The following is a 23,457-nucleotide window of genomic DNA, read 5'->3' as shown; positions in this document are numbered from 1 at the left end:
TTATCTAAAAAAAAATGCTAATCAATTTTAATTTAAATTATACTGAAAAATCATTTAAATTTTTGCCTTAATATAAAAATGCTGCAATATTCCATGGAATTTCTACATCTGTGTTCAGATTTTATTTTTCCATAGCTATAAAAGGTTGTATTAGGCAACCTGATTTCTTTGAAGTAATAAAGCATTAACTAGTTCTAAGAATTATTTTATGTGAATGTAATTGAAAGTTATTTACTAAATGGAAGGCTACTAGATCAAAGAAAGAAAATTATATAGAATGACAAACTTTGTTAGGTTTTGTATGAAAATTTACTGATAGCCAAGCTCAATTATGTTTTTCAATATTTTTCTCTATACAGTACTACTAAAGAACGACAAGAAGTCAAGAATCCTAATCTTACTATACCAGACCAGGGTTTTAAAGGATTTAAATCTAAATCTGACATTTTTCAGCATAATATGTTAAGACAGTCTTTAAGTGGTACATCAGGTTTTTTTACTCCATTTAATAAGATTTCTGCTGAAGAAAGTAATAAAAGAAAAAATGTGCCTGTATTAAGCAAAACTGCCAAAACTTTTGTGCCACCTTTCAAAGTTAAGACAGATGTTTCTACAAATGAGCAGCATGGCAGCAAAAGACTTGACTCGTTGATTAACAAGAATATGAATAGAGATAAAGAACTAAAAGATGTCACAATTCAACCAAATACTGGAGAGACTGAAGGTTATCAGTCAGAGGAGAAAGATTGCACCAACCAAGTTACAGCATGTAATTTAGGAGATAATGGAGATGGTGATTCAGGTATTTTCAGGCAAACGTTTTTGACCATTTATCTGTTGTGAACAGTAATTGTTTGAATATAACCTTGAAGCTTTTTTCATATTATTGAGAGTTTATTGCTTTTATTTTTAAACCTATACATAGGAGCATTAGGAAATAGAAATTTGAAAGTAAAAACTTTTTTCAATATTTGATTGATTTTGGTCTGTGATATTCATAATGCTGCATTTTCATTTATATGTACATTTTGAAAGTCAGTCAAGGACTTGCTATACCTTTGGACACAGCAGTTCTTGGAAAATAAGTTGTGTGACAGCTATTTGAATTTCAGTTAACATTTGGTTATATATTTTTGTTTATCATACATTATTCTAGGCGCTGTATAGAATGGTCACTTCTAGTATGTTTTATTTATGTACGTACGTTTATTTTGTTTGGCAATGTTTTTAAAATTTAGGTCCAATCCTACCAAACGCTCATGGCCAGCATTTTCCAAGAGGCGTAAGGGAATTAGGTACTCAGCTTTCAGTGGGAGTTGGGCTTACCTCTTTTAGGCTTTTTTGAAAATCCCAGTCAGCATGTGTAACTTCACTTATGTGAGTAGTCCAAATTTCTTGAATGGGACTAATACATACATTATACACATCTATAAGTGTTTGCAGAGTTAGGCCCATTGTTTACAAGGAAAAGGTCACTTCTTTTTAAAATCTCAAGATTATAGATTCAGAAATGATTGACTACTTTCTATTTTAATGTTTTCAACAAAAACAAACATAGATGCTAGAATAAAAGAGTGTTTAACTTCGAAATGCACTCATTGAATTAAACATTTTAAAATGTTTTCAATGAATGATACTTCTTAAATAGTTTTGATTCTGTATGTTTGCTCTATGGCAAATTCTAAAAATCATTATGCTAGCTAAAAAAATCATGCTTGTTACCCACTTGCTTTTATTGAAATGAGTTCATATCCTAAATTAACACACAACTGAAACAAGATTTGATGTGTGGTGTTTTTTTTCCTAGCAGAGTTGATGGAAATGATTGCAAACCTTCACTGTGCCAGAAATCTGCAAGAGATGAGAATTAGAAAGAAACAAAGGCAAAATATTCACCCACAGCCAGGCAGTCTTTATCTCATGAAAACATCTGCAGCAAAAAGGATCTCTCTGAAAGCTGCTGTAGAGGAAAAGTCTCCTAGTACTTATTCCATCGAACAGGTGAATCATTATTGTATTATTCAAAAGGTTTAGCTAATTTTGAATAAGTGAATTTAAGTGAAATACTTAAATACTCCTTGGATTTTATAGCCAAATATTACAGCAGTACATTCACTAAGGTAGTAATCATAATAAAAAAAATTAACTAGTACATGCAGTCATTTTAGTTTTAAGAAACTTTTGTATCTCTGTGGCCCTTCAAAAATTATATTATAAGGGTAGAGCAAATTACAAAGGTAAAGTGAGGGGCTGTAAATCCCCCAGTGACATGGCTCTTAACCCGCAATAGTTAATCCTAAAATGAAATTTCAGCCTTTTATATAACATGTTCTGATTTCTGCTGAGATCCTACTAGTGATTTTTCCTCTTTTCTGCTACCTTGGAGCCAAGTTGGTATCAGAACCCTCTTGTTCCCAGCAGAGCAAAGGAGCAGAATCTCATAGTCATCCCACTGTTCTTATTGGCTGTGGTGTTTGGTTTGTTTTTTTGTAATTCATATGTGTGACATCACTACTATAAAACCTAACACTTTCTCATAGCCCACAGTGTGTGTAACATACTTGGCTTTACTAGAGAATTGATAGCTTTAGAAATGATTAACTGAAAAGCCTGGTAATAGCTAATAGGTGACATGTATGGTTTCTTAGGCATGAATGTAGAAAATTGGGTTCAGATTTTATTCCACCTTCTTATTCCACCTTTTTTTTTTTTTCCAGCTAAAATGACAAGCTTGCCATTATAATAGAGAAAAATGATCTTTTAAATGATCTTTTGGATCTTGTTTAGGCAGTTTGTTTTGTTTGAAATATTTTACTCTTTGGTGTTTATATTCATTTCCTTTGTAAACTTTGGACAAAAGGGCCCAATTCAACAATACAAAAATATCCATGTAAAATCTTTTACTGCTGATTGAGGATCTCATATTGTTTACGCAAATTTTGTTGAGAAATGTTTGAGGAGTGAATATTTTAGATTAATAGACAGAAGGGACCCTGGTGAAAATCTAGTTTGACTTCCTGTGTAATATAGGCCCTAAGGCTTCCCTGAATTAATTCCTCTTTGACCCAGAGCATATCTTTTAGAAAAACTTCCAAGCTTTCTTTTAAAATTGACAATGATGGAGATTCCACCTAAATCTTTGGTAACATTGTTTCAATGGTTAATTACCCTCACTGTGAAAAATTTGCATTTTATTTCTAATTTGAATTTGTCTAGCTTCAACTTTCAATTACACCTCTACCCCAATATAATGCAGTCCTCGAGAGCCAAAAAAATCTTACCGCGTTATAGGTGAAACCGCGTTATATCGGGTAGGGAAGGCTGTGCCTCCCCAAACAGCCTGGTCCCGCCCCCTGTCCGACCCCCACCTACTTCCCGCCCCCTGACTGACCTCTCAGAACCCCCAACCCATCCAACCCTCCCTGCTCCTTGTCCCCTGACCGCCCCCCGAGTTCTTCTGCCCCTTAATGTGAATGTGAATCTAAGAGAGGAGGGATAGCTCAATGGTTTGAGCATTGGCCTGCTAAGCCCAAGGTTGTGAGTTCAGTCCTTGAGGGGGCCACTTAGGGATCTTGGGCAAAATCAGTACTTGGTCCTGCTAGTGAAGGCAGGGGTCCCTTCCAGTTCTATGAGAGAGGTATAGGATAGGTATATTATTATCCAACCCCCTGGCCCGGCACCCTTAACACGCCACTCTGAGCAGCATATCGGAGCCTCCCTAGAGGGGTGCGGGGCCCGGGACAAATCAATATCCCTGCTAGTCTCCTCACCATCCGCCCAGCGCTCCCGCCCGCCTGGCCGTAGCTCGTCTCCTCACCCCACCTGCCTGCCGCTCGCCTCCCCGCTAGTCTCCTTACCATCTGTCCGGTGCACCTCCCCACATCCACCCGACCGCCGCTCTCCTGCTCACTGTCTTCCCGCCTGCCTGCCTCCTCACCCCCCCATTTGCCTCCTCACCCTGCTTGCCTGCCCACCTCCCACCCTTAACACGCCGCTCAGAGCAGCGTGTCGGAGCCAGACACGCTGACCCGACGGAGCACACAGCCCCGCCCCACAAAGCGCTGCTTTACAGTGTTGTATGCAAACCTGTGTTATATCGGGTCGCATTATGTCGGGGTAGAGGTGTAATATTGTTAGAAGTTCCTCCTCTCTGCTTGGATTACATATTAGTTTTCCCTGGCAGATGAGAACTGAACACATTTAAAGGAGATGTTTTACAATAACTCTGTAATTAACAAGAAAATTTTCTGGTTGCTGAAATGCTTGTTGTAGCGGATAGTTTTTCTTACTTTGCTGTCTCTCACTTGATCATTTACAGCTGCACATGTATGGTGTTTCGAAGCACTGCATAAAAGTTAACAGCATAAATGCAGAATCTTTCCAGTTTCTCATCCAGGATTTTTTCAGTAAGGAGTATTTACTGGCTGGACATGGAATACAGCTTGCTGATGGAGGATGGCTTATACCTACTGATGGGGGAAAGGCAGGGAAAGAAGAATTTTACAGGTTTGATTATGAGTTTGAGGAAAATATTATTCCTATATTACTACATGATATTACCCTATGATGGGTTCCCAAACTTGGTTCGTGGCTTGTTCAGGGTAAGTCCCTGGCGGGCCGCGAGGCACTTTGTTTACCTGAGCGTCTGCAAGTACGGCCGCTCACAGCTTCCAGTTGCCGTGGTTCACCTTTCCCAGCCAAAGGGAGCTGCGGGAAGCGGTGGCCAGAAATGGCGAACTGCAGCCACTCGGAACTGCGAGTGGCTGTACCTGCGGACGCTCAGGTAAACAAAGCGTCATGCAGCCCGCCAGGGGCTTGACCTGAACAAGCTGCGAACCAAGTTTGATAACCCCGCCCTATGATAAAACCAGTATACACAGTAAGTGTTTATAGGATGGTAGCTACTCTCTTACTACAGGTCATTAATGCACATTTTAGTCTACTTATGCCATTGTACATAAGAATATTTTAAGCCTTTGTATTTATGTGAGGCTTAATATGTGCAATGGGTCATCTGTCCATTTCTCCACTGTGGTGATCTGCAAATAGGAATATAGAAGGTTGACTAATATTAAAATCAGGAGCATATTTTTGGAGTGGTTTTCAAGATTCATGTAGCCTGGAAGCCTGCTGAATCTTTTGATTGAGATCTTTTGACTTTTTCAGGTGGGGGGCGGGGAGAAGGTTTTTGTTGTTTGTTTTTTGCATGATGGGTGAGAGAACTTGCAAATCTTCCAGTTCTATTATTACTCTCTCTTCCCTTGCAAAGGGAAGTTGGATTTATAGAGTGAGATCCTGACTCCACAAAGGTCAATGGTAAGACTCCTGTTGATTTCAGTGGGTCCAGTTTTCATTCATACCTTTTTGAAGTTATAAGAAAGGCCTGAAGGATTTTTCCTTTCTACATTAGAAATTCAGGGTTTGTCCACTCTGGAAGCCTCTGAATAATTGCAGTATTGGCAAGATTATGACATGGAGATGACCCCTCTCAGCTAGTTTGGTTTCATTTTCTCATTTTTATTCGGATTAAAAATTAGTGAGTTTTTTGTTAATACCTATCTTGTTAAAACGCTTGATTGAAAAGTTCTCTTAAGGATTTAACACCCCTGCTTTTCAGATGAAGGACTAAAAGCCCTTGATCCTTAACTGTGAGTTGTCCAAGGAGTCTTCCAAACCAAAAAAAAAAAAAAAAAATGGGGAGACAAGACATTCCTAAAATTATTAAGGAAAACAACTAGCGGAAAAAAATTCTAACTTTTCTTATTTGAGGGGGGAATATGCTGTTTAGGGCTTTTTTATATACATTATTAGTGGTTTGGTTTAGATTATCAATTAGCAAAATGTCACATAACTTGGCTCAATCAATTTATTAATCAGATAGATCAGCACAGAAGAGTTTATACATTACCTGTTTCAGGGGAACAGTATTGCAACAGTTCAGTCTGTCCCAAAGTGTGAGCTTAATTTGCCTTATAAATATAGTCCACTTGTTTATGACAAGTAGAATATTAAATACACCTTACTCCTTTTTTCTTATCTAGTTTCATACCTATATTTTCAGGATACAAAGATATTTGTACCAACCATAAACAATAACATTTCAGTTATTAGTAGACAGTAAAGTAAGTTTAGACAGTAAAGGAAAAGAACTGTTTTCTGCTCCCAGCACACAATTTATTTGTAACATTCCTTAACAGAACATACAACTTCTGATAGAAAGTCAATTTCCACAAAAAATCAAAGCATTCTGGGAATCCAGTTCATAGTTATACAACTTAGCCTAAATACAAAACATTTTGTAAATATACATAATATTGTCTAAGAAGGTATAAGAAACAAAAAGGAGGCAAACATAACTCTTTCCTCCACACTCCCCATCCCTACCCATTTGCAGGCCCTTCTGACGATCAATTAAAAGCAAAATATACACATGCAGTGTAACTCTACTGTGCACTTTTATAAATCAATTATATTTTACCTTGCTACTGGCCATTTTGCAAATTAGTTACAACCCAAAAGACATCATATGAAGCAAAACACTGCACCTTCGGTTTTGATTATTTTAGAATGATTTTTAAAATATTTTATTTACTTGTCAACATTTTTCATATTTTCTGATTCAATGTCCATTCCTGATTTCCTCAATAAATAGGATATATTAAAATATGTATTTTATCAGTAATTTTCCAGTACATGCACTCTTAGATGTATTCCTGTATCAGGTACCAAAGTACTAATATAACAGATTAAAATATTATTGAAAATACAAATTTGAACAACTTAAAATGGAGTTCAGTTTAATATTATAAAAATTTGTATGCAGGGCACTCTGTGATACACCTGGTGTGGATCCAAAGCTAATTACTGAAGCCTGGGTCTACAACCACTATAGATGGATTGTATGGAAATTGGCAGCTATGGAAATCTCTTTTCCACAGGAGTTTGCTAATAGGTGTTTGACACCAGAAAGAGTGCTACTTCAGTTAAAATACAGGTAAGTGTACAGCAATATATTTAAGGTTTTTGCTGCACAGTAAGTTCTGTGAATTTTGCACACGCCAATTTTATATTTCTGAATCTGTTTGAATGCTTGTGTTATTTAAGTTCATCTCTTTGATACTTAAAATATATCATAAATATTTGCAAAAATATATAGAAATTCCAGTTTCTGCCAAGGGGCTTGGTCATATAGATTGGTTAGTTATAGTTAAGCACTGTTTAATTTAAAAGAAAATATCTTAGACCATGTATATTTTTAAGTGTATTGTGAATGCACTGTTCCTTTTTTTTTTGTAGATATGATTTGGAAATTGATAAAAGTCAGCGATCAGCTATCAAAAAGATAGTGGAGAGAGATGATATAGCTGCAAAAACACTCATACTGTGTGTTTCTAAAATCATATCATTAAATGAAAACATGTCTGATATCTGTAGTAATAAAAACCTTGTGGAAAGCAAAAAAAGAGCAGCAGTGATTGAAGTTACAGATGGGTGGTATGGGGTTAGGGCTCTCTTGGATCCTCCTCTCCAAGCACTGTTACATGGAAGAAGGCTGACTGTTGGTCAGAAGATCATAGTACATGGAGCAGAACTTGTGGGCTCTCAAGATGCGTGCACACCATTGGAAACTCCAGACTCTCTTATGTTAAAGGTGAAATTACGTATTACTGTAACTTGATTAGATGTGCATTTTGAGGATGGTGGTAGTTATCTCGGCAGTGCCATAGACGTAGATGGAGTTTTGCAGGCAAATAAAAAATATATTCTGTGTCACAAAGAGTTTGCAGTCTAGATTTGATGGGGCATGACATGATAGAGGATATTATACAAGAGAGGTAGGAAATGAAGAAAAGTTTTTATACAGCAAAGTTGTATCAAGTTACTACATGCTCACATTGTGTTCTTTAAATGGTTTTTTAAATAATTTGGTACTAAATTGCTCAAGAATGTGAGACATTGTTTGGGAGGGGGATGAAAAAAGTAGGTTTGGGGGAAGGATTTTGAAGAAGAGAGGAGAATTTGGGATGTAAGTTGTTTCTGGGGTATGAGACATGCGAAATATTTTTATTTGAGGAGTTTTCTATTCTGGTATGAAGTAATAAGGCTGTTAGGTCTCATGGACACTCACTATTCACTAAAATACATTAGGCCGTCAGTTTGCATATCTCTCTATTCAGATGTGGTTCACACTACGAAAAAGTTGGAAAACCCTTAATATGTTCAGTTTCACATATAAGAACATTTTAGATCGAGAGTTTTCCCTCTAAATTCAATTACTTACTGATCTTTTTGGTCTGTTTGTGGCATTTTCACTTAAAAATACTTAATTTACTCAGATTTCAGCTAACAGTACTCGACGTGCTCGGTGGCATGCCAAACTAGGATTTCATCAGGATCCCAGACCTTTTCCTTTGCCTTTGTCATCACTTTTCAGTGAAGGTGGTACTGTTGGGTGTATCGATATAGTTATTCAAAGAGCTTATCCTATTCAGGTACAGTATGAATAGTTTTGGGCTAAAAAGTTTAATAAGATAAGGTATCATTTGTGAAATACTAATGGAGTAAATTCTCACTTCATTATGTCTGCACTTGACTTAACACTTCAAGAGGAGTATATATCTCAGTGTACCAACTATTTCAATTTATGCCCATTATCCTCTAATCAGCTTTACTTTTGGCTCCTCAGAGTCTGGAGTAACAGAGAGTTTCAGAACTTTGTAATTTTTAAAGTGGGAGACTTGTTTGAGAGCAAGCTAGGGAAAAATGTTGACGAACAACCTTTCAGCTCAAAGCAGAACAAACCAGACCAGTTGGGTTCAGTTTGTAGCATACAGCACCACAGCATAGAAGTTAAAAATTAAGGAGCATTGTTAGGATTGCTGCTTGTTTTGCCTGAGTTGGTTGCATCACTGTGTGACCTATTATCGTTTTATTTTTAAATTTCAGTGAAAATAAGTTGTGAATGTATATAAAATAGAACAGAGTCATTTTAAACACCACCAGAAATTCAGATGGAATTTTTTAATATTCAGATACACGCTTCCTTTTGCAGGCCAGCATCTCCCACAATACTAAGAATGGGCTGATCCCGCTCCTCTCAGTAATTTTGTAGCACAGCCCCTTGTCCAGCTTGATGGCAGAACTTCGACTTCTTCAGCAGGAGCTAGTGGCAGTTTGCATTGCTCCTGACCATTAAAGCTGGCAAAGAATTTTTTTTACATTTTTTGGACAGTAGCAAGCAACTTTTACCCCTTCTTCCTCCTTTTCATCTTCTGGATTGGGTATTTAGCAGGTTTCAACCACCTCAATCTACTGCTGCAGCACTTCCTTGCCTCTGCTCCTGCCTCAGACATGGCTGAATTTCACCATGAACACAGAGCTGAACCAAAGAGGTGGTATCATATGTGAGGCAGCTTTTACAGGCTTATCAGAAGGCAAATTTATGCCATGTCTGGTCTCATCCAGCCAACCCTCGCACTGCCAGTGCATCGGGCTGAAAGTCAGACTAACATATTGGGACACCCCTCCCCCGAGGAATGGCAACTCCAATGGAGAATAATTTGATGTTTCTGATCATCTCAGGGAGAGAGTCTAAGGATAAGATCAGCGCCATCCAGCCAGCTCAGGGAGGTAAATTTCACAAAAGACCTAGCCCAGAAAGAAAAGACTCCTTAAGGGACACCATGTGTATCATTTACCCCAAAATACTGAAATGGACCTCAGTTCCCCGGGGGAAATAAAGCAGGTCTTCTACACAACTCCTCTTCTCCCCTACATGAATCAGTGGTTTCTCACAATGAAACCCCATCCCACAGGTAGTGGGATGGTGTGACAGTTATGAGACATTGAAAGCATGGAAACTTCAAAAGACTGACCTAGACAAATTGGAGGATTGGGCCAAAGAAATCTGATGAGGTTCAACAAGGACAAGTGCAGAGTCCTGCACTTAGGACGGAAGAATCCCATACACTGCTAAAGGCTGGGGACTGACTGGCTAAGCGACAGTTCTGCAGAAAAGGACCTGGGGATTACAGTGGACAAGAAGCTGGATATGAGTCAACAGTGTGCCCTTGTTGCTAAGAAGGCTAATGGCATATTGGGCTGCACTAGTAGGAGCATTGCCAGTGGGAAGTGATTATTCCCTTCTATTCGGCACTGGTGAGGCCACATCTGGAGTATTATGTCCAGTTTTGGGCCCCCCACTACAGAAAGGATGTGGACAAATTGGAGAGAGTCCAGAGGAGGGCAGTGGAAATGATTAGGGGGCTGGGGCACATGACTTACGGGGAGAGGCTGAGGGAACGGGGCTTATTTAGGCTTGGTCTACACTACCCGCCCCAATTCGAACTAAGGTACGCAACTTCAGCTACGTGAATAACGTAGCTGAAGTCGAAGTACCTTAGTTCGAACTTACCTTGGTCCACACGCGGCAGGCAGGCTCCCCCGTCGACTCCGCGGTACTCCTCTCGCCGAGCTGGAGTACCGCAGTCGACGGCAAGCACTTCCGGGTTCGACTTATCGCGTCCAGACTAGACGCGATAAGTCGAACCCAGAACTTCGATTTCCAGCCGTCGAACTAGCTGGTAAGTGTAGCCAAGGCCTTAGTCTGCAGAAGAGAAGAGTGAACGGGGATTTGATAGCAGCCTTCAACTACCTGAAGGGGGGTTCCAAAGAGGATGGAGCTTAGCTTTTCTCAGTAGTGGCAGATGATGGAATAAGAAGCAATGGTCTCAAGTTGCAGTGGAGGAGGTCTAGTTTGGAGATTAGGAAATACTCTTTCACTAGGAGGGCTGTGAAGCACTGGAATGGGTTACCTAGGGAGGTGGTGGAATCTCCATCCTTAGAGGTTTTTAAGGCCCGACTTGACAGAGCCTGGGCTGGGATGATTTAGTTGGGGTTGGTCCTGCTTTGAGCAGGGGGTTGAACTAGATGACCTCCTGAGGTCTCTTCCAACCCTAATCTTCTATGATTCTATGACTGTAATACTGAGATGTGCAAGACATTATGGGCACTTTTACACCTATATGTATTGCTGTGAGGTAGGGATTATAGTCTGGCTCCATGGGAGGAGGGTTACAGATCTTCCTCCAGGAACTAAAATTCACTTGGGAGTAATTACTGGAAATCCCTGGAAAGGCACACAACTCCAGAGAAGTATCACAAACTGGAGGAATAGCACATACTGGTTCAGATCAGCTTCAAGAAGCCCACCATACAAAAAACAAGCTTTATACCAAAAGGAGCATCCTGAACTGACTCAGTCCTTCTCTTGATCTACAAACTGACATGATACTTTAAACAAGAGTGAAAAATCCTGCTTGAAGGGGTTGAAGGAATTTGAAAACCTGCTAGGGTCTCCATGTGGAAAGTGGATAACAGACAGTAAGCTTAGCATGTGTGTAGGCAGTTTATTTTATTATCTGTTCCCTCTATAATGCTTTTGTCCTAAATAAATGTACTGTGTGGACTGAAGGCTGTCTGGTCACTGGTAAATGCTGTCATAACCCTTAGGAGAGAGTAGAACTGCAAGTGCTGAACTAAAGTCAGACTGTTGGGATAAGCACAGTGAATTGTAACGGGACTGTAATTGTAACATTCCAGTCTGGAGGGAAAAAACATGAAATCCTACCTATAGAGAGATGGCAGCTAGAGTCCTGAGACCTTAAAGAGGTGCCCTGGAGGAGACCACAAAAGGAACAGAAATGCAGTTAACCCAGGAACTGTGGCAAAAGGGGACCTTGTTGAGGATGATGCAGAGGTAGAACTTGACAGGCCTCAAGGTTTTGATAAAAAGGGCCACAAGAGAGAGACATACACTCCTGGATAGTGGTCAAAAAATATAAAAAGGGAAAGAAAAAAATTACAAGAAATCTAAGACCTCTGACTCAGGCTTCACCACATCTACTCAGGATGAGAGAGCTTTCTGATTCAGGCTCTGAGCAGGGCATGGAAAAAAATGCGTGGAAAGGTTACATCTGGCATCCAGATCCAACCAGAGCAGGTACCTGATGGGAAGCCCAAAGGCAAGTACCTGCCAGGCAAGTCTCTGCCTGAAAAAGCAATCCCATTGTATTCTTCTTTAGAAGATATGATCAGGGATAAATGGGATTCCCCTTAGAAATATAAGCAGACATGCACTTATATACTACAAGTTGCAAGAGCCCAAAAATGCCATCACATCAAAGGTAGATGCTACAATGCCATTAGCAAAAGATAGGATAATACCAACCAAAGATACAACTGATAGTAAGGTGGAAATCACCCTCAAAGGGATTTTGAGTCTTCCTTGGTTGCCCTCAGTGTCCCTGGCCACTGCCTCCTTTGCAAGAGTCACCCCAGTGTCCTAGCTGGATGACCCAAATGCCCTGGACAACAAGGACCAACCTGACTTCATCTATCATTAAGAAAATATCCCTAGCAACAGCCTTTGTGGCAGATATCTCAGTGGATGTTATGAGATTCTCAGCCAGGGCCATCACATCCAGTTAACAGCCAGGTACCAAATGTGGTTGTGCCCATGGATGGCAGATGCCCACTACAAACAAATGCTGTGCTCATCCAAATTCACAGGCACTTCCCTATTTGGAGAGAAAGTGTGTGACATAGTGGTGTACAGTGCATCTAAACAAAGCAATTCCTCCTCTGCCACATGGTATCTTGAGAAAGGACTACAAGCCCAGTGTCAAAGGCTTCAAGGATCCAAGCTATCCCTGGCCAGTTATGTATGTGGAGCAATACAAGGCATCAGATTAATGTCTACAAGATCTTGGGCAGAAAAAGCTTATGCTTCCACTGAGGAAATCTGCAGAGCAGCAACAAGGTCCTCTACTAACAACTTTTGTTAGATTCTATAAGGTGGAATTTCTGTCCTTTGGGGGGGGTCTCCTTTGGAAGGGAAGGTGCTGCATGTAGTGAACCAGAAATAGTTCCCATTTTGGCATTTAATTTCAGGGGGAGACTTCCCTGTCTCCGTCTTTCTATATCCCTTCCTACTTATGTGCATTGCTTGCTACTTTCCATGTGTCTCAGAAATGTGGGAGACAGTTGGCTGGAAAATGAAGAGTTTCTTATCCAATAATTTTCTTTCTGTTTAGCAGCATCTCCCACAATTCTACTCTTCCTGTATGACTTATTAGTCAATGGACAAATTTAATTTTTATATCTCTAGTTTGTGAGCTAGTTAATGTAGTGTATGTAGTTTTCTGGTTGGCTCTGAAATTGTTACTAATATTCAAAGAGTTCTTACACAGTTTTGGAATGAATAGTCTGGCAGCAAGCCAGAGAAAGGTATGTGATCAGCACAGGCTGCGCTACAATGTTTTAATTATCACTGGAACTGCAAAAAGGAGGGGAACCATTCATATATCTCAGAATTGTGGGAAGTGCTGCTAGCAGAAAGAGCATACTCAGCAAAGAAATTTCCTATTCTCGTTTCCTTTTGTTTTGCTAGTTTTCTTGCAAATAATTCTCTTTGAGATAAAACAAAGTTGTCCCTTGCTTCCAACCTATGCTCTTTGTCCTCTCTGGCATCTTTCACATTTGTAATGCTAGGCACTTCTGTTGTCATGGTTCCTTTCAGAGGTCCAATTTCTTCAAACAGTCCTTCATGAGTAAAATTTTGTACTATTGCTTTCAGTCTTCGACTCTTCCCTCACTTTTAAACTGCAACAGAGGTAGTTGTTGTTGTTTTGTAACTGTCATCTTAACTAAGCTACAGCCCTGAACTTTGGAGTTATCTTTATTAATTTTCAGAGAGCAGATAAAAATACAAAATTATTTATAGCTTGTATATGTTCCCAGTTACCATATACTTCATGGGAGCTCCAACAGAATTATGCAATTTTATAATTGATCGGATTCAGATTTATAATTGATCAGATAAACATAACACAATAAGGTGGAGATTGAAATAGTAAAATGGGAGAAGATGTACATGAGGAGAAAGGAAGATTAACCAAAGCTGAAGGGAGTTAGAGGGGGACATGGCAGCTAGCTAGAATGGAGGTCTGGCATTCTTTGAGCAGTCTGTTATTTGTATTCAAACATATCTAAAGAAACAGGGTCCAAATATCTTCGATTTCATATAATGGATTCCTAGGGCAGTAAGCTATTCTTTTTTTGGCTGCTAATTCGGACAGATCTGAATACCAATGCTGTATTTTGGGCATAAGCCTACTCTTCCATTTTTGTAAAATCATGCGCTTGGTAATCAGTGCAACCCTCAAGTTTTTGTGGTGGAATTAAACCCAGTTTACCAGATGTAATGTCAGATTTTAACCTAAATTGAAAATATTGCAATAGAGGGAGAAGATAAGGGAGTTTTTCAAAACTGAAATTAAAATTTATGAGCCTCAAAAAGCCTAAAAAAATTGGCCTTATTGGAGGGAGAATAGAATTTTAAAAGACTGGGTTAGGGTACTTTTAAATAATTAAATAAAAGCCTTAATTTTATATCTGAATTCTTATTCCAGTGGGTGGAAAAGATACCAACTGGATCATATGTGTTTCGTAATGGTCGCGCTGAAGAAAGGGAAGCTGCAAAGCATGCAGAGAATCGACAAAAACACCTGGAAGCTCTGTTTTCACAAATCCAAGTGGAATTTGAACAGCATGAAGGTAAAACTTTTTGTTTCCAAGTATGCAGTGTAGTTGTAGTTATGTTGGTCCCAGGATATTAGAGAGACAAGGTGGGTGAGGTATTATCTTTTATGGGACCAATTTCTGTTGGTGAGAGAGAGAGAGAGAAGCTTTTCAGTTCATTCTTCAGGTCCGGTCTTCTGTTTCACTGTCTCAAAGGTATTCTCATTGTTATAGGAATGTGTTGTGTGAACATGAGGATCTTGTTTATAGAGGATTCTCCTTTATGCTGAAAAAGGAGTTTTCCTGAAGTTCTTTGGGAGATAGTACTAAGATTTTCTGCAAAGTCTGAATGCAGTTGTTTTGTTTTTTTAATGTTATTTCTGAGATGTTTAAGGCAAGTCTGATGGGCTGCTACTCCCCATCGCGTGTAAATAATCACCAGAAATACTGCAATAGAACCTCAGAGTTATGAACACCTCAGGAATGGAGATTGTTCATTATTCTGAAATGTTCGTAACTCTGAACAAAACATTATGGTGGTTTTTTTTTTTTCAAAAGTTTACATTTAAACATTGATTTAATACAGCTTTGAAACTTTACTATGCAGAAGAAAAATGCAGCTTTCCCTTTATTTTTTTAGTAGTTTACGTTTAACACAGTACTGTGCTGTATTTGCTTTTTTTTTTTTTAATTTGTGTATGTCTGTGTCTTTGCTGCTGCTGCCGCCTGACTGCATACTTCTGGTTCCAATTTAAATGTGTGGTTGACTGGTCAGTTCGTAACTCTGGTGTTTGTAATTCTGAAGTTCTACTGTAACTTAACAGATTTTTGTACATAATTTAGGACTTGTTCCTGTGAGGTGTAGACTTGGAATACACAGATACAAGTATAGAGTCACTGATAGTTAAGTGAGGTTGTTGTCGCAATTTCTGGTGAACTGCATCTCTGAATTCTTCTGGTCTCAGGCCTCTAGCTATCACCAGGTTCATAGATTCTAAGGCCAGAAGAGACCACTGTGATCATGTAGGGGACTGTCTGTGACTCCATAGTGAGCCTGCTACAGTGATCCAGGAGTTCACATTTCTTACTGGCTTGCTGAAATCTAATTATAGAACATACCACCAGTTTGGGGTGTCTGCCCTATTTTTATTAGTCTTCCCTGAGGTAGCCACTCAAGGTCGTGAGCCCCTCCTGACAGCATGACATGGTAAATAGTGAAGCGGACAGATCACTGATCCACAACAACCTGGATTGCTTGGTAAGCTGGGCACAAACAAAAACTGTGTGTTTTTAATATGGCCCAATGAAGTTATAGATCTAGGAACATACGCCATATTTACAGGATGAGGGATTCTATCCTGGGAAGCAGTTAACTCTGAAAAAGACTTCAGGGTCAAGGTGGTAATCAGCTGAACATGAGCTCCCAGTGAGACACTGAGGCCAATGGGGCTAATTAGATCCTTCTATGCATCATCAAGAACTCTCAAGTAGGAGTGCAGAGTCTGTATACCCCTCTATTTGGCACTGGTGCAACTGCTGCTGGACTACTGTGTCTAGTTCTGGTGTCCATAATTCAAGAAGAATGTTGAAACAGTGGAAAGGATTCAGGAAAAAGCCACAAGAATAATTAAAGCATGACGCATAGTGATGAACTCCAGGAGCTCACCCCTTAACTTATACCTTGTTAAGTTAAATCATAGATTCATAGGACTGGAAGGGACCTTGAGAGGTCATCTAGTCCAGTCCCCTGCACTCATGGCAAGGATGATCTAGATCAGTGGTTCTTCTTTGAGTGATTTGCGCTTGTGTATTCCACAATAGGTGTGCGTGCTCACCACGTGCACTGGTGCCGGAAGTTTTTTCCCTAGCAGTACCCATAGGGGAGCATCCCTCGCGACCCCTGGAGTGGCGCCTCCATGGCGCGGTATAAGGGAGGGCTGCACACTCCTCCCCCCCCGCCCCCCAGTTCCTTCTTGCCGCCAGTGAAGGTGCTTCGGAACTGCTCTGCTCCAGCTTTGCTGTAGCTCATCCCCAAAACTGCTTGTTCATTCAGTGTATGGTACCTGTAGTTAATTAGTTGTTTAGTTTAGCTAAAGCGCCCGGGCTGGGGCATGCCCCATGCCCTGGGGTTTAAGTCATGTGACACTTGTAGGAGATCTATGCCAGTGAGTGATCCGCATGTGGACTGTTTACGCTGTTTGGGGGAAACCCATCTCAGCGATCGCTGCAAGATCTGCAAGTCGTTTAAGCCTTGGACCAAGAGAGAAAGGGACATTAGGCTCTGGGCTATTCTGATGGAGGCAGCACTGACTGGCTCTGGTGCGCCGCTTCGAGTAGGCACCAGCACCGTGGTGTCGGTGCGCGGCGACCCTTCAGCACCATCGACTAGTCGGCACCGCTCCCCGTCCACAGGGCATGCCAAGAAGGCTAGGAAGAGGCCTTCTTCGTCGGGGCCCTGGAGTAAACCTGGGACAGAGGCTAGACCCATGTTGGGCAGTGCTCGATTCCCACTGGCCTCTAGGCCTCCGACTCAAGTCGAGCAGAGTAGCCTGGCCCATTCAGAGCAGGCCTGTCTAGATGCCCTCCACACCGGAGGCCCTGCAGGCGGCTTGGGATGTTATGTCCATGCCGGTACCAGGAGCACCGCCGTTGTCGGCCCCGCGCTCCAGAGGCAAGCCGCCGCTGGGATCTTTGCAGTCACCCCTGTCTCGGTCAAGGGAACATTCCTGATGCCGTTCGCTACCCAGTGACCGTTCAGGGCAAAATCCACGTGGATTGCCCTCAACTCCCACCGGGCTGTCTGGTTGGGTTCCGTCGGACCAAGACTCTCGGCACCGCTCCGCCTCGAGGAGTGAATACTGACGGGACCGAGGCAGACAACGCCAAAGGTCCTTGTCCCGGAGGGGCTATCGAAGCCAGTCATGGCACGAACGCCGACGTCGTTCCGGTTTGTTGTCCCGCTCGAGGACCCCACCACGGCACCACCCCCGCAGCCCTGGGCTTCGATCGCCGTCATGGGTTCGCCCGCCGGAGCCGATCACGGAGCAGCTGTTACCGATGGTACAGGTCCTCTACGTCAGAATTGCAGTACTATGGTCAGCATCACTCCCAGCACCACCACTCCTCCCGGTCCAGGGACAGCAGCAGGTCATATGTCAGCCCGGCCTCCCTTTGTAGTCGTCCATTGATAGGCCACGCCAGCCAGGCCCAATAGCCGGCTCTGCCGGTGCCACAGCAGATGCAGTGGCACCGGGCCCCATGGCCAGCCCAATGGTACCAGTGGGCACCATGGCCCCCAACTTGGCCAGAGCCTCAGAAGGACCATCAGACTCCCTCTCCAGACCTCCGAGGAAGGAGTCGGTGGGACATACATCCTCGACACCGTGCCTGGAGACTGACCAGGTTATGGACCCTCCGGTGCCAGTGGACACACAAAGTACCGCGCCGGCCTCCTTGCCCTCCCCAGATGAGGCGATTACAGCCCCTCCTCCATCCATTCTGCAGGAGGACTTTAGGGCCCACCAAGAACTCTTAAAAAGGTTGGCATCAAGCCTCCACCTGCAGACAGAGGAGATGGAGGAGGCCTCGGAGACCCTGTTTAAAGTACTGTTCTCCTTGGCACCAGGCAGGGTGGCCTTGCCTCTTCATTAAGGAATGGTGAAAATTTCAAATGCCCTGTGGCAAATCCCGGCGTCATTGGCCCCCATCTCTAAGAGAGTGGAACGCAAGTATTTTGTACCCACCAAGGGGCATGAATACTTGTACACCCACCCTGCTCCTAACTCCCGGTGGTCAAGTTGGTCAACCACAGGGAACGGCAGGGCCTGAAAAATAAAGATTAAAGGAGGCTGGACTCATTTGGAAGAAAAATGTATTTGTCCTCGAGCTTCCAGTTACAGGTGGCAAACCACCAGGCTCTCCTGGGCCGGTATGAGTTCAATCTGTGGGGCTCCCTGCCCAAGTTCGAGGACTTCCTCCAGGAGCACGACAGGAAGGAGTTCAAAGTGCTGGTGGAGGAGGGCACAACAGCTGCCAGGGCAACCCTGCAGGCAGCTTTGGATGCAGCGGACATGGCCACGCGGTCCATGGCCTCCACGGTGTCCATGAGAAAGACGTCATGGCTCCTGCTCTCTGGGCTCTCCAGTGAGGCGCAGACCTCCCTGCAGACCTCCCGTTTGACGGCAAACCCGTTTGCAGAACAAATGGGTACAAAGCTGCATGGGCTGAAAAGACTCCCGCCCAACACTCCAGCCTCTGGGTCTCTATGTTCCAGCTCTGGCTAAACGTAGGTTCAAGCCGCAGTAAACTCCAACTCAGGCCACCCATTCAAAATACAAGACCACTTATAAAAAGTCACGGGACTATAAAAGGCACCCACAGAGGCAGTCTCGGCCTGCCCCCCCAGCTTGGGTCATCCAAGGGCAAGCAGGCAGGGAAAAGGCGGTTTTGACTGGATGACCGGGGGCGCCCTGCCAGTTCTCATCAGGGATCCACCCTCAATAAAGCTTCCCTTCTCCAATCGGTTGTGTGCTTTCCTCCCGGAGTGGTCACGGCTGACCTCGGACCGATGGGTCCTCAACACCATCTCCCAGGGCTACACCCTCCAGTTTATTTCGACCATGCCCAACCACCCCCCCCCCCCCATCCCTCCTGGAAGACCCCTTACACAAGGCTCTGCTCAAGCAGGTGGTGGGTTGGCTCCTGGGCCTAGGAGCAGTGGAAGCGGTACTGGGGGAGTTCAAAGGCAAGGGGTACTACTCCCGCTATTTCCTTATCCTGAAGGCCAAAGGGGGGTTCAGGCCCTTCTTGGACCTGCGAGGCCTGAACTAGTACATGGTGAAGCTCAAGTTCTACATGGTCTCCTTCACACTCCACCTCACAGCGTGGCTGCTCAATGGTTAGGCCGGGAGGAAAGGATGTGCTCGGAAGGGGTACAGCGCGTCCTCTTAGAAAGCAGGCGGCCCTCCACATGCCGAGCCTACTTGGCAAAGTGGTCTCAGTTTTCCAGATGGACGGACGAGCAGGGCGTTTCCCCAGTGACCGCCCCAATCCAACTGATTCTGAACTACCTCCTTCACCTTAAAGCCCAGGGCCTGGCGCCCTCGTCAGTCAAGGTGCACCTGGCGGCCATATTGGCCTTCCACCCACCGGTGCATGGCCTCACGGTATTCTCACATGCTATGACTGGACAATTCCTTAAGGGGTTGGATTGTCTCTTTCCTGTATGTTAGGCCCCCAGTCCCACAGTGGGACTTAAACCTGGTGTTGGCCCATCTCACGGGGGCCCCGTTTGAGCCGCTAGCTACATGCTCCTGGTCACACCTCTCATGGAAGGTGGCCTTCCTGGTTATGATCAGGTTGGCTAGGCGGGTCTTGGAACTCAGGGCCCTGACCTCTGAGCCCCCCTACACAGTGTTTCATAAGGATAAGGTCCAGCTCCGCCCACACCCTTTGTTTCCCCTAAAGGTGGTCTCCGCCTATCACATGGGTTAGGACATTTTTCTGCCCATCCTCTGCCCCAAGCGTCCAGTGAGGAGCGCCGCCTCCACACACTGGATGTGAGATGGGCTCTGGCTTTTTACCTGGAGCGGACTAAGCCGTTCAGGAAGTCCTTGTAACTGTTCATCGCCTTGGCCGAGCGCATGAAAGGTCGGCCGATCTCCACTCAGCGGCTCGCCAACTGGATCACCTCGTGCATCCATTCCTGTTATGACCTGGCAGGAATCCTTCCGGCACCATCTGTGAAGGCACACTCAACTAGGGCGCAGGCCTCGTTGGCTGCCTTTTTGGCCCATGTCCCCATTCAGGACATTTGTAGGGCTGCCACATGGTCTTCAGTTCACACGTTCACCTTGTATTATGCGATGGTCTCCCAGACCAGGGAGGACACCGGGTTTGGCAGGGCTGTACTCCGTCCCAAGAGTTTGTGAACTCCTTCCCACCTCCAACAGATATAGCTTGGAATCACGTATTGTGGAATACACATGAGCAATCACTCGAAGAAGAAAAGATAGTTACCTTTTCCTTAACTGGTGTTCTTCCAGATGTGTTGCTCATGTCTATTCCACAGCCTGCCCTCCTTCCCCTCTGTCGGAGTTGTCTGGCAAAAAGGAACTGAGGGTTGGGGGAGCGCGCAGCGCCCCTTATACTGTGCCATGGAGGCGCCGCTCCAGGGGTCACTAGGGGCACTCCCCTACAGGTACTGCTAGGGGAAAAACTTCCGGTACCAGTGCATGTAATGAGCACGCACACCTATTGTGGAATAAACATGAGCAACACATCTCAAAGAACACCAGTTACGGAAAAGGTAACTGTCTTTTTTCAAACTTTTTTTTTTCTGGTGACCCAGTTGAAGAAAATTGTTGATACCTGCAACCCAACGGATCTGGGGATGAGGGGTTTGGGGTGTGGGAGGGGCAGAGGGTTGGGGTGTGAGGGTGAGGCCTGTGGGGTGGGGCCAGGAATGAGGGGCTCAGGGTGTGGGAGGGGGTTGCAGGCTCTGGGGTGGGGCTGGGGATGAGGAGTTTGGGATGCAGGAGGGGGCTCTGGGTTTGGGGGGCTCATGGCTGGGGCGTGGGGTTGGGGTGTGGGCTTACTTCGGGCAGCTCCCAGTCAGTGGCGCAGCAAGGGTGCTAGGGAAGGCTTCCTGCCTGTCCTGGCACTGTGGACTGCACTGAACCCCGGAAGCGGCCAGCAACAGGTCCAGCTCCTAGGTGGAGGCGTGCAAGCAGCTCTGCACGACTCTCGTCCGCAGGCACAGCCGCCCCCCAGGAACCTGCCAATGGGAGTGTAGAGCTGGTGCTTGGGGTGGGGGACAGCGCGCGGAACCCCATGCTCCCCCTCCCCACCTAGGAAACGGACCTGCTGCTGGCTGCTTCCGGGGCGCAGCGTGGTGTCAGAACAGGTAGGAACTAGCATGCCTTAGTTGGGCAGCACCGCTGACGGGACTTTTACTGGCCCAGTCGGTGGTACTGACCAGAGCTACCACGACCCAGTGCCTTACATTCCGGGACCCAGTACTGGATTGCGACCCGCAGTTTGAAAACCACAGGTCTAGATCAGGGATTCTCAACTTTTTTCTTACTGAGGCCCCACCAACATGCTATAAAAACTCCACAACCCACGCCTGCCACACCAACTGTTCTTCTGCATATAAAAGCCAGGGCCAGCATTAGGGGTAGCAAGCAGGGCAATTACCTGGGGTCCTACGCCACATGGGGCCCTGCAAAGCTAAGTTCAGGCTATAGCTTCAGCCCCATGCAGTGGGATTTATGCTTTTTTCCCTGGGCCCCAGCAAATCTAATGCCGGCCCTACTTTGCGGCCCCCCTGAAACCTGCTCACTGCCCCCCAGGGGACCGCGGGCCCCTGATAGAGAACCACTGGTCTAGTCTGATCTGCATAATACAGGCCATAGAACTTTCCCAGATAGTTCTTATTTGAATTATAGCATATCTCTTAGAAAAACATCCAATCTTGATTTTAAAATTGCCAATGATGGCCTCCCACAACCTCTGGTAAGTTGTTCCAATGGTTAATTACCCTCACTGCTACAAGTTTATGCCATATTTCCTGAATTTGTCTAGCTTCAACTTCCAGCCATTGGATTTTGTTAAACTTTTGTCAGTAAGATTCAAGAGCCCTCTACTATCGGATATCTGTTCCCCCTGTAAGTACTTATAACCTGTGATTGTCACCCCTCTTAACTTATACCTTGTTAAGTTAAATCATAGAATCATAGGACTGGAAGGGACCTCGAGAGGTCATCTAGTCCAGTCCCCTGCACTCATGGAAGTACTAAGTAGTATCTAGACCAGGGTTTCTCATAACAAATTTTTTGGTAGCCTCAAAGTGCGGCCACCAACTCTTGCTGGTGACCGTGCTGACAATTTTTTCTTAAAATACTTAATTACCTTTAGAAAAAACAAATATAAATGCACATACACATGTCCAAATCATTGTAATTTATTGAATATTTTTGCAGACTCAATAATAAAAATAATGTACAGTTGTCTCTCTCCTTTACAGGACCGTAACAGAATAGAAACACAAATAAGGTGCTCTGCAGGTTCTTGTCATTTTTGTTGTCGTTTCTTTTGCTTTTTTTGGCTGCTTTTGTTAAAAGACTTGCTAGCTAGTAAGTCTACTGCTGTTAAAAGTGGTATTAACAAATATCACTTTTCACAGCAGCAGACTTATTCAGTCCTGGCAAGCCCAGAGACAAATTAAGCCTTGGATAGGGAGTTCAGTAGGGGGGATGTGGGGGACATCATGCATGACGGGCTGGCGGGGGTCAAGGGTGATAGGGGGTAGCCCTGCCGTTGGGGGTTTGAGCCCTGTGACCAGAGCCTGCTGTCTGCCACCCTGGAGCTGGAGCCTGAGCCTACATCCCAGGGAAGGTGGGGAACTCACTAGCTGCCTGTTCCTCTAGCATTTGTGTCTCTTGTTGGTGGCCCTTGGGGCAGGACCACTGCTTTTCCCCCTTCCTCCCGCATCACTGCCAAGGAGGTTGTGGCTGCAAGAAAAGCCCCTGGTGGCCACATGCGGCCACAGTGGCCGCATTTGAGAAACTCTGCCTTAGACTCTCCAGGCTATTTTGCCACCCAGGCAAACTGGATTTAGTGATAAATGGTTACTTAAACCAAAAATCACACAATATTCAGGTTGCTTCCAGTCCCAAGAGACCAGTCATTTACCCCAGATCGATCTGTATCTTAGATCTCACACCAAAGACAACGCCTGTAGCCAATCCTGTAATAAACTAAGGCTAGGTCTACACTACTGGGGTGGAGGGTGGGGGGAGAGTCGGGGGGTCGACCTAAGATACGCAACTTCAGCTACGTGAATAGGTTGCGTATTTTAGGTTGACTTACCTGACT

At 44.1% G+C, this 23,457-nt stretch overlaps 1 protein-coding gene across 3 annotated transcripts in view; it reads left to right on the top strand.

The window, feature by feature from the left end:
• Nucleotides 1–23,457, top strand: part of BRCA2 (BRCA2 DNA repair associated) — a 78,305-nt gene that overhangs the window by 33,454 nt on the left and 21,394 nt on the right. For 2 of the 3 annotated variants that reach the window (XM_034758652.1, XM_034758654.1), the window contains exons 13-19: nt 360–802; nt 1,808–2,001; nt 4,319–4,506; nt 6,824–6,994; nt 7,297–7,651; nt 8,337–8,492; nt 14,472–14,616. In XM_034758652.1, the coding sequence (XP_034614543.1) occupies nt 360–802; nt 1,808–2,001; nt 4,319–4,506; nt 6,824–6,994; nt 7,297–7,651; nt 8,337–8,492; nt 14,472–14,616 (1,652 nt within the window). The remainder of the gene's footprint in view (nt 1–359; nt 803–1,807; nt 2,002–4,318; nt 4,507–6,823; nt 6,995–7,296; nt 7,652–8,336; nt 8,493–14,471; nt 14,617–23,457) is intronic. The other variant, XM_034758653.1, reaches the window with a different exon arrangement.

The sequence above is a fragment of the Trachemys scripta genome, chromosome 1 (assembly GCF_013100865.1).
Source record: "Trachemys scripta elegans isolate TJP31775 chromosome 1, CAS_Tse_1.0, whole genome shotgun sequence".
NCBI classification, from domain to species: Eukaryota; Metazoa; Chordata; order Testudines; family Emydidae; genus Trachemys; species Trachemys scripta.
Note: the sequence above shows the minus strand (reverse complement) of the source record. Positions and strands in the feature narration are given on the sequence as shown.